This window comes from Opisthocomus hoazin, chromosome 27, assembly GCF_030867145.1.
Source record: "Opisthocomus hoazin isolate bOpiHoa1 chromosome 27, bOpiHoa1.hap1, whole genome shotgun sequence".
Classification (NCBI taxonomy): domain Eukaryota; kingdom Metazoa; phylum Chordata; class Aves; order Opisthocomiformes; family Opisthocomidae; genus Opisthocomus; species Opisthocomus hoazin.
Genome location: NC_134440.1, coordinates 9,623,605 through 9,632,974, shown reverse-complemented (window position 1 = coordinate 9,632,974; position 9,370 = coordinate 9,623,605). Strand labels below are relative to the sequence as shown.

Below are 9,370 nucleotides of genomic sequence, written 5' to 3'. Positions count from 1 at the left end.
CGGGACGGGCCGTTTCCGTGCGGGCTGGCTGGCAGCGCGCAGGGGACACCCGAGCAGCAGGGTGACCTCGCAGGGACGCAGGCACCTCCGTGGCCAGACGCCGTGCCTGCCCCGAGACGCATCGGTGTGGGCATCGGGCTGGGGTTGTGCCAGGGTTGTGCCCACCGCAGCAGGCTCAGGGTGCTGCAGCCCTGCCGGGCTCCTGAGACGCAGCCCCCACGTTCCCCAGAATTTTTATTTTTACATGAACCAAGCACACGGGCAGAGTCAGGTCAGCACGGCCTCGGTGGCCGGGGCCCAGAGACCCCCGGTGAAAGGACACGTCACCAGGGGCTGGTCCCTGGGGCTGGCGGCCCCCAGCTCCCTGTGCTGTGGGACTGGGCAGTGTTGCGCTGCCCTTCACTGCGCCGAGGGCTGCGACACCGGGCTGTGCGTGCGGAGCGGTTAAAGGCAGCACCAGGGAGAAGCAGAGGTAGTTTCCCAGCTCGGTGCAACAGGTCCAATGGGGAGCTCATCTGCACCCCCGAGAGGCCCCTGGCAAAGCCAGGCAGGAGGAGCGGGTGCCAAGGGTGCACCCACACACGGGGGTGCTGGGCCAGCGCTGCTCGAGGGCGAGCCCCGGAGCTGTGCTTCCAGCACCGTCCCCACGCGGGGAAAGGCACCTCGGTGAGTGTAAAAGCAGTGTCTGGGTGACTGGATGGGGGGAGCTTTCACGCGGGGTCCTCTCTCCTGCCAGCACCAGGCCAGGGCGAGGGAGCCTGTGAAGCAGCGGGACAGGCACCGTGTGGGCACTGCGAGGCGTGAATGGAGGGGCAGGAGATGCCCAAATTGTGGCACCACAGGCCCGGACACTGCCCGAGCTGGGTATCCGGCGCCCAGGGTCTCCCGCTGTGTCCTGAGTAAAACCGCAGAGGTGCAGGATCAGGCCCCCTGGGGACCAGAGGGCTCCCAGGAGGGTGCTGGGGCAGCAGGCAGAGCCCGTCCTGCCCTTGCGGCCCCAGGCTCGCTCCAGGCACGTGTGGCGACAGCCGGGCACAGCCAGCGGCTCAGAGGAAGAGGGGCTGCTCCTGCCCGGTCAGCAAGCGGTACGTGGAGGCCGGCATGGTCTTGATGTGGACCTGGGCAGAGACGCACCCATCAGCTGGGAGACCCCAGACCCCGGGCTGGAGGGTGCTGGGGCAAAGCTGTGAGCCCGGCCCGCTCCGTGCGCAGCCACAGCCGCCCCGGGACCCCGGCCATCGCCCGGCCCGCGCCCCGCTCACCTCGCTGACCGCCTGCGTGAGCAGCTGGATGATCTTCTCGTGCGGCGTTGCCACCACGCTCTGCCCGTTGATCTCGATGATGCGGTGCCCCACGCGGATGCCGCCTTTCTCTGCGATGCCGCCCCGCATCAGGCTGCAGATCTGGGGAGCGGGGAGCGCTGCTGAGATCAGAGCTGGGCCCGCAGCCGAGGGCCGCGCGCGACCACCGCCCCAAACCCTCCCATCCGAGCTGGAGCTCGGGGCTTGGGCGCCGTCTCCGCCAGCCCCAGGGCGTGTGTGGGTGGCAGGGCTGTCTGGGAGCGATGCGCTGAGCCGCAGGGCAAGGGCAGACTGAGGGCTGCTGTTCCGCGGCTGAGGGAAAGCTCAGCTCCCCCATCGAACCCTCGCACTCCCCTCCAGGCTGGGCTGCAGAGCCAGAGCCTCTCCCCGGGGCGGCAGCTCCCGCGCGCCTGCGAGGTAACCGCGTCTCCAGCGCTCTCGGGAGCATCGGTCAGCGCACGCTGCAGCCGTGCCAGCCCCTCCATCACCTCCCACTGCTCCTGGAAACACTCCCCTCTGCCTTTCCAACGCAGCCACTCTGGAGATGCTTCCCCTCTTCTTCTTTCTCCTTCCCCTATGCTCTGCCCCAGTGAGGCCCCATCTGCAGTGCTGTGTCCAGTTCTGGACTCCCCAGTTCAAGAAAGATGAGGAGCTACTGGAGAGAGTCCAGCGCAGGGCTACGAGGATGAGGAGGGGACTGGAGCATCTCCTGCGAGGAGAGGCTGAGGGAGCTGGGCTTGTTCAGCCTGGAGAAGAGAAGGCTGAGAGGGGACCTTAGAAATGCTGATCAATATCTGAAGGGTGGGTGTCAGGAGGACGGGGCCAGACTCTGCTCAGTGGTGCCCAGCGACAGGACAAGGGGCAACGGGCACAAACTGGAGCAGAGGAAGCTCCAGCTGAACCCGAGGAAGAACTTCTTCCCTCTGAGGGTGACGGAGCCCTGGCCCAGGCTGCCCAGGGAGGCTGTGGAGTCTCCTTCTCTGGAGATATTCCAGCCCCGCCTGGCCGTGGTGCTGTGCCCCCTGCTCTGGGTGACCCTGCTTGGGCAGGGGGTTGGGTGGGGGATCCCCAGAGGCCCTGCCAACCCCCAACATTCTGGGGTTCTGTGAGCCCAGAGCAGGGAGTGGCTGGGGCACTGGCGACAGCACCAAATGTCACTAAGGTCACGCCAAGAAAATGGGGAAGAAACCACCACCCCAAAAGCAAACAGCTAAGGAGCACCAGGGAGATGGAGCCAACGGCCGGCGCTGCAGGAGAGCTACGCAGAGCCTTGTGCTGTGGCACAGCAGAGCCCTGTGAAACCTCCACCCTGGCAGGCACCAGGAGCACCGGCGCCGTGCGCTCGTCCACGCAGACACAGCCAGACCCGCGTGTCCGTCTGCCAGACGGGCGGATGACGCCCTTGGCTGACCCTGGCTCGGCTCCGCTCCCGTCCCCACGGGCACTCACCACGCCGTTCTCCACGCAGAAGCCCAGCTGGTACTTGGAGTCGGGGCGCCGGATGATGGCTGTGGTGACGGGGGGACAGTGCACGACGTTCAGCGTCACCTCTGTCTGGTGCTTCAGCTCCTGGAAGATGGGATGGGGCTCTGTCATTCTCTGGAGAGCTGTTTGACGTGGCTGAGAGGGGCGACGCAGCCATGTTGCTCACAGGAGGGCCGAGGATTAGCAACCTGTTTTCAGTGGGGAAACTGAGGCACGCACAGGGATACTGCCACGCTCAAATTCAGGGGGAAGAACTTAGAAATCCAGTCCAAGACATCCCCCTCTGCCCCTGAGGCCACTCCGTCCTTGCTTTCAGCTCCTTCCTGCCCAGGAGGCAGAAGCTGCAGCAGTTCCCCCCAGGACGCACGGCTGCCTCCTCACCCACCCTCCCCTCCGGGCAGGGCCCTGCCCGCACCCTGCCACAGCACGTTTAGTCCCCAGCTTTGTCCCTGCCTTGTCACATCGCTCCCTCCCAAGCGCTCGGGATGGGTACAGCTCCCTCCACCCCCTCTGCCCCCTGTCACCCCCCCGCCCCACGCCGGGAGGGGCCCCGGCACCGCAGCCGCTGCCCCGGCAGGCGGGCAGCCCGGGCGCAGCCCCGGCTCACCCGCAGGATGCTCTGGCAGGTGGCGAGGGGCAGCCCCACCAGGCTCGTCCCGTTGGCGGACATGAGGCGGTCCCCGATGCTCAGCTCGCCCGACCTCTCCGCCGGGCCCCCGTGCATCAGGTTGGCGACAACTACCGTGGGCAGGATGGAGCCCCAGCCCGACTCCACCACGGCGATGCCCAGGATCTCCCCCTTCTGCTTCCGGATGTAGACCTGGGAGGGTGGCACAGATGGGTTTATGGTCACCAGAGTCATGGGGCACGTGTCCCAGCCCCAGCACGGTGTCCCGGGCTCACAGCCAGCGGGGACGGGGCCCAGTTTTGTAGGGTGAGCCTCAGCTGCTCAGGGAGCCGTGGAGGGGATGGCACAGAGGTGCCGGTGGGACCCCCCCCTGTCCCCACCCCTCCAAAGCAGCTCTTACGTCCTTGCAGTTCTCCTGCCGGGAGAAGTGACTCAGCTCCGCGTTGTGCTGCTCCTGGTCCTCGAGGGCACGGCTGTACTGGCGAGGGCTCAGCTTGCTCGGGTCGATGCTGTTGGCCTCCAGGAAGCGCTGGTAGGCCACGCCGAACGCCTGCCCGATGGCCTGAGCGATGATCTGGGCCTGGGGAAGGAGAGGAGTGGGGCTTCTCGTGCCCGTGGCTCGGGGCCAACAGTCTCATGGGCAAACGGGAGCCAACCGCTGCCAGTGCCCTGCAATGCTCCAGGGGAGCTCCAGGGCACCCCAGCTCCCTCCCTGCCTGAACGGGCCCCTTCACGGTGCCAATCCTCCCCCCTTTTCTCGCTGGGCCTCTCTATATGGGCTCTTCCCCCTCTCTGCGCTTGTCGGGAGCCCCCAGCACGGAGACCCAGAGCACCCACTCATGGCAGCGGGACGGGCGCCAGGAGCCCAGCGCCGCCCTGCCCTCCGAGGGACGCGCGCGTTGCCTCACGTCGGGCGAGTGGAAGACGTGGCAGATCATCTTGTAGAGCCGCTTCTCCTCCGCCACCTCCGAGCGCCGAGGCAGTTTCCGGCGCGCCATGAGCACCACGAGGGAGCCGATGTCGGCGATGTAGGAGATGGTCTGCAGAGAGTGATCCATCATGGCCTCCTGGCAAGGGAAGACAGGCGGAGGCGTTCAGCCCTCCCCGGCCCGACGGAGCCCGCGGGCAGCCCGCGAGCCAGCCGGGCACCGCCGCGAGCAGGGCTTGGTTCGAACGCCGCCGTGCCGGGATGCGGCTCAAACGCCTGGCACACGCTGGGCAGAACCCATGTCTGCGCTACAAGGTCCAAGCAGCTCCTCCGCTCCAGCACTCGTCCGAGCCTCCGGGTGCTGCCAGGGGACAAGACAGCTCTTTCCTCTTACTACAAAGCAGAAACAAATCCTGAGGCAAAGAGCTACAGAAATTTCAAACCTAGGCTCCCCGGAGCTTGGACTGGGAACCCAGCAGCTCCCGCGCGGCACCGTTTGCGTGAGAAGCCTCGTGCAGCCACGCAGACGGCCGGGGGACTCGACGTGTCTGCGCAGGATGGCTGTGGAGTGACACGCCTCCTCCCAGACACGCGTCCTCGCCCGTCGGCCACCCTCGGGCACGACCCCGCCAGCGTGGGTGCAAAGCAGAGATCCAAAGGCCGAACAGGAAGGTTCCAGCAGCCCCAAAGCCAGGCGGGGGCTCCCGTTCCCCGCTCACCTGCGTGTCAGCCGTGAGCACCTTGATCCTCTGCGTGGAGACAAAGAGATCCACCTCCGTCATGGGCTGGGACTCCCCGTCCGGCGCCTGCAGAAGGAAGCGCCCGGGAAGGGTCACTGCTGCTGCCAGGACTCCTCCGTGTCCCTGCCCCGCAGCCGGGGGTCCCGAGCACGGCCCTGCGCCCACGAGGGCCCAGGCTGGGGGCAGCCGTGCCCCCCTACCCTGCCACACCTTGATCCTGTCCACTGCCTCCTGGGCCTGCGCCATGCGGACGCTGGGTGGGGGGTTCCTCTCCGAGACTAGCTGCGTGGAGCCCAGGTACTTCGCCCCAAAAATCACCCCGTCCAGCAGCTCCTCCGGGTCGCACGGGCCTGGAACTGAGGCATCGGGAGGGACTAAGCAGGGGCTGGTCCCCCCACCTCTGAAAACTGGGCGTACCAAGTCCTACCGCCCGTCGGCTGCATTCCTACGCACGGCAAAGCAGCTCAGCGCGTGGGAGGTGGGCGCCAGGCATCACCCGGGGACCAGCTCTGACCCCAGGGCTGCTTCCCCCCTCCCTCGGGCACACCCTGGCAGCCCTCTTTCTCCCCTCCCAAGCCTGAGCATCCCCCTGCTCCCCAAAGCATCCCCATTTGCTCAGTGAAGGGCGAGCTGGGGTTGAACGAACCGCCCAGAGTCTGCAGGCATGTTCACACCCTGTGTGGGCACAGAGCCGGGCGCTCCCTCTCCAGCTGGGACCCCCGGCCACCCCGTATTCGGGGTCAGAGCAGGACTATTGGGTGCTCTTGCTGCTCAAGCACAGAAGCAACTCACCCTCTCTGAAGGCCGGGCAGGAGGACGGGCGTTCCCTGTTCTGCAAAGCAATGAGGGAGCAGGTGAGGCTCTGGGTCGGATCCCACGCATTCAGCCCGCCCGTCCCGCGGTCAGGCTGGCCCTGGAGCTCCAGGACAGCGAGGTCTCCGCGGCCTGGGGCTGGGCGGTGCGCAGGGCCCTGGGGCTGAGGTGGGTGTTGCAGGGCCCTGGGGATGGGGGGGGTGGTGATGCAGGGTTTTGGGGCTGGGGGGATGCGCAGGGTCCTGCTGCTGGGGGAGGGGACAGGGTGCAGGGCTCTGGGGGGCTGCTGGGACCCACCAGCCTCCTCCCCGGGGCTGGCACGGATCAGCCAGCCATGCAAGCATCCCCCCGCATTCAGGGTGGCAGGAGCCAAAGCCAGCACCAAGGGTCTTGTCTGGGCACCCCAGCAGCATGAGGCCCTGTAAGATCTGAGGAAGAGACGGCCCCGGCTCCCCCCGGCCCCTACCCAAAACCCCATGAGGGAGCAGAGCCCAGGGGCACGTCCTGGCGCGCTGCCGCAGCCCGTGTGCGATGCACTCACAGTCACGCTGCCTCGGGGTGGCTGCTCTGCCTCGGGGGCCACGGCGGGAGGCAGGGCCACCCAGTCCGGCTCCGGGGAACTGTCCCGATTGCCCTGGCAGGCGGGCTCGACCTCGCAGAGCCCCTCTCCGTAATACCAGCCACCGGAGGGTCCTTCCTCTGAGCTCTCCGGCCTCCCCAGCTCTTCAGGCTTCTCCGCAGCAGCCGGTTCCTCCCGAGCCCACAGCATCTCCAGGCTGGTCCCGGCCAGGACGTCAGAGCGCGCCAAGGGCGTCTCGGCACTGGCCTCGGGCAGCCCCCCCTCGTAGCGCAGGAGGCTCAGCAAATCCTCCCGGTCGGCCTCGGCGAAGAGCAGGCCGTGGCAGGGCCGGGCGCGGGCCGAGCGCAGGGCACAGCAGGGCCGTGTCTCCAGGCCCCGGCCCGTGGCCACATGCAGTGGGCACGGCTGGCACTCGCCCCGACACTCGCCGTGGCCAGGCCGGGCTGGCTCGCCCGGCGCAGGGGCCGTGCCAGCGCTTGGGGAGGGCAGCGGACCCCGCTCCGGGGTGGGGGGGTGGGCGCAGAGCTGGGGCTCGGGGGGCTGCAGCGGGGCCAGCAGGCCCTGGGTCTCCGAGGCTTCGTCTTCCCCATCCTCGGCCTTGCCCGGGCGGGCACCGGCCTTGGGGGCCTCGCCCAGCTCCGTGCCCGCCGGGCGGCCGCTGCCGGGGGCTCGGGGGGGTCCTGCGGCGCGGGGACTCCGGTCGGCGGAGCCCTGCGGCCCCGAGGCCCGGCCCAGCTCCGGCTCCGCGTCCCCGCCGAGCGCCCGAGCTGAGGCAGGCCCCGAGCCGGGCCCCGGGCCCCCCCGCTGACCCCCGGGCCCTTCCTGCGGGGCCACGGCCGGCGGCTCCGGGGCCTCCTCGCTGCCCAGGTCGGGGGCGGCGGGCGCGGGGTCCACGCCGCTCTCCATGGGCCGGGGAGACCGGAGGGACCGTGGGGGCCGGGGCCGACCGCGCCGGCTCCGCCTCTCCCCGCCCGGGCCCGGCCCCGCCGCCACTTCCGGGCGCCGCCGCTGCGCATGCGCGGCCCCGCCCCCCGCCCCGTTCCCGGCGTGCCCCGCGGCGCCCAACATGGCGGCCGGCGTGCTGCTGCGGGCGGCGCGGGCGGCCCTGCCCGGCCCGGCCCGGGGCTACGCCAAGAAACCGGGTGAGCCCCGGCCCCACGCCCCGGCCCCGCCGCCCCCTCCCCGTCCCCGGCCCCGTCCCCGGCGGCGGCTCGGCCCCTGCTCCCGCCGCCTCCCCCCGCCTCCCCCGGCCCCGCTGCCCGCCCCGGCCCCGGCCCAGCCAGCGCCCCCTCCCCGCCCGCCCCGGCCGCGTCCCCCGCGCTGACGGCCCCGCTGTCCCGCAGCTGCCAAGGCCAAGGGGAAGGGCGCGCTGAAGGAGGGCCCGGCGGGCCCGGAGGTCTGCACCGACCCCGCCATGCTCGCCGCCTACGCCATGGGCGTCAACTACTTCAAAGAGGGCCCGGAGGTGGCCCTGAAGCCCGACTCTGAGTACCCCGAGTGGTAGGTGCTGGGCAGGCCCCGCCGGGCGCGGGGGGCCCGTCCCTGCGGAGGAGCCGGCCCGGGGGCCTGGGGGAGCGGGGGGGGGACAGGGGACCGCTCCGGGAGGAGGAGAAGCGCTGTGTGGCGCAGAGACCTTCCCCGGGGCAGGGCAGGCTGTGGCGCTGGGGGCTCCGCACGGCGAGGTCACGCATCTCCATCACTCCGTCGTGCGCCTGTCCCTGTGCCCACGCTGCGCAGCTGCATGTCCTGGTCACACACCTCCATCGCTCTGTCCTGTGTCTGTCCCTGTGCCCACCCGGCATGGCCGCACGTTCTGGTCACACACCTCTGTCACTCCATCCCGCGCCTGTCCCTCTCCCCACTCTGCGCAGCCACATGTCCTGGTCACACACCTCCGTCACTCCATCCCGCACCTGTCCGTCTGCCCGCCCTGCACAGCCACGTGTCCTGGTCACACACCTCCGTCGCTCCGTCCCGCACCTGTCCCTCTGCCCCCGTCCTCTACGCTCGCCCCCGTGGCGTCCCCGGCGTGCGATGCGCCGCTGTGCACGCAGAGCGGAGTTACCGTCCCCGTCGCGTGTTTGTGCGGGTGCTGGGTGAGAATCCCACGAAGCGGGCACCCCGCGTAGCGGAGTCACGAGGGGCGTGCGCTGCCTTCGCCCCTCGGCAGGGGCAGAGCTGTGGGCCGTGCCTTGTTTGTACGAACCAGTCAGGCCCGAAATTGAGCGGCGTCGCTGCGGGCTGAGCGCCTCTGCCCTGTGTCGGCACAACCGCAGCGTTGCTGGGCCCCAAGTGTCTCTGCCCGGTGTCCCCCAGGCTCTTCCAGATCCACCTCGGGCCCCCCAAGAAGCTGGAGGAGCTGGACCCCGACTCGCTGGAGTACTGGCGGCGCCTGCGGAAGTACAACACGTGGCAGCGCAACAGGCTGAAGAAGGGCAAGAAGCTGTAGAGCGGGGGGGCGGGGGCCGCCCCGAGAGCCGGCGCGGGTGGCGCTGGGACCAGCTCCCACCTTTGTTTCCTCTTGCTGGAAGCTGATAATAAATCCCTGGTGGGGCTGGTGCCTGTTCCGGAGGCTGCGGCGAACCCCCGGCAAGCTCGGTGCGGGTCCCCGCCGCGTGCCGCTGGCTGGCGAGGCGCTGAGGCGACACAGGCTGCGAATTCTCGGTGTATTTGGTAAAACAGAAGCTCAATTTTTTAGCTCTAGAGGGAGCATGTGCTGCCAGACGGGTGCTGCGCCCGTGGCCACCAGCACTGCTGGGGATGGGGGCTTGGGGTGGCTTCGCTGTGCCCCAGGGGCTGGGGGGCGGAGCTGCCGGTGCTCCCCGGGGTGGGAGGATGGGGCAGGTGCTGGCGGTGCTGCGGGGGCTCACGGCAGCCCCTCGCAGTGCCACCCCC

General features: G+C 69.7%; 2 protein-coding genes across 3 annotated transcripts; one reads left to right on the top strand and one right to left on the bottom strand.

The window, feature by feature from the left end:
* Window positions 1–217: 217 nt before the first annotated feature.
* On the bottom strand, window positions 218–7,455 carry APBA3 (amyloid beta precursor protein binding family A member 3). 2 transcript variants are annotated; one of them, XM_075444461.1, is made up of 10 exons: window positions 6,437–7,455; window positions 5,875–5,914; window positions 5,293–5,438; window positions 5,062–5,148; window positions 4,323–4,481; window positions 3,815–3,994; window positions 3,394–3,606; window positions 2,751–2,870; window positions 1,263–1,403; window positions 218–1,118 (listed from the first exon to the last, which is right to left on the bottom strand). In XM_075444461.1, exons 1-10 carry the CDS (start codon window positions 7,379–7,381, stop codon window positions 1,047–1,049), a joined length of 2,103 nt encoding a protein of 700 aa, XP_075300576.1. In that variant the 5' UTR covers window positions 7,382–7,455; the 3' UTR covers window positions 218–1,046. The 2 variants fall into 2 exon arrangements, with proteins under 2 accessions (XP_075300576.1, XP_075300577.1); XM_075444462.1 differs by lacking the exons at window positions 218–1,118; window positions 1,263–1,403; window positions 2,751–2,870 and adding an exon at window positions 2,877–2,974.
* A 68-nt stretch (window positions 7,456–7,523) lies between these two features.
* Window positions 7,524–9,144, top strand: MRPL54 (mitochondrial ribosomal protein L54). Its single transcript, XM_075444463.1, has 3 exons — window positions 7,524–7,617; window positions 7,819–7,975; window positions 8,792–9,144. The coding sequence occupies exons 1-3, from the start codon at window positions 7,542–7,544 to the stop codon at window positions 8,922–8,924; spliced, it is 366 nt and encodes a 121-aa protein (XP_075300578.1). The 5' UTR covers window positions 7,524–7,541; the 3' UTR covers window positions 8,925–9,144.
* The last annotated feature ends 226 nt before the right edge of the window (window positions 9,145–9,370 follow it).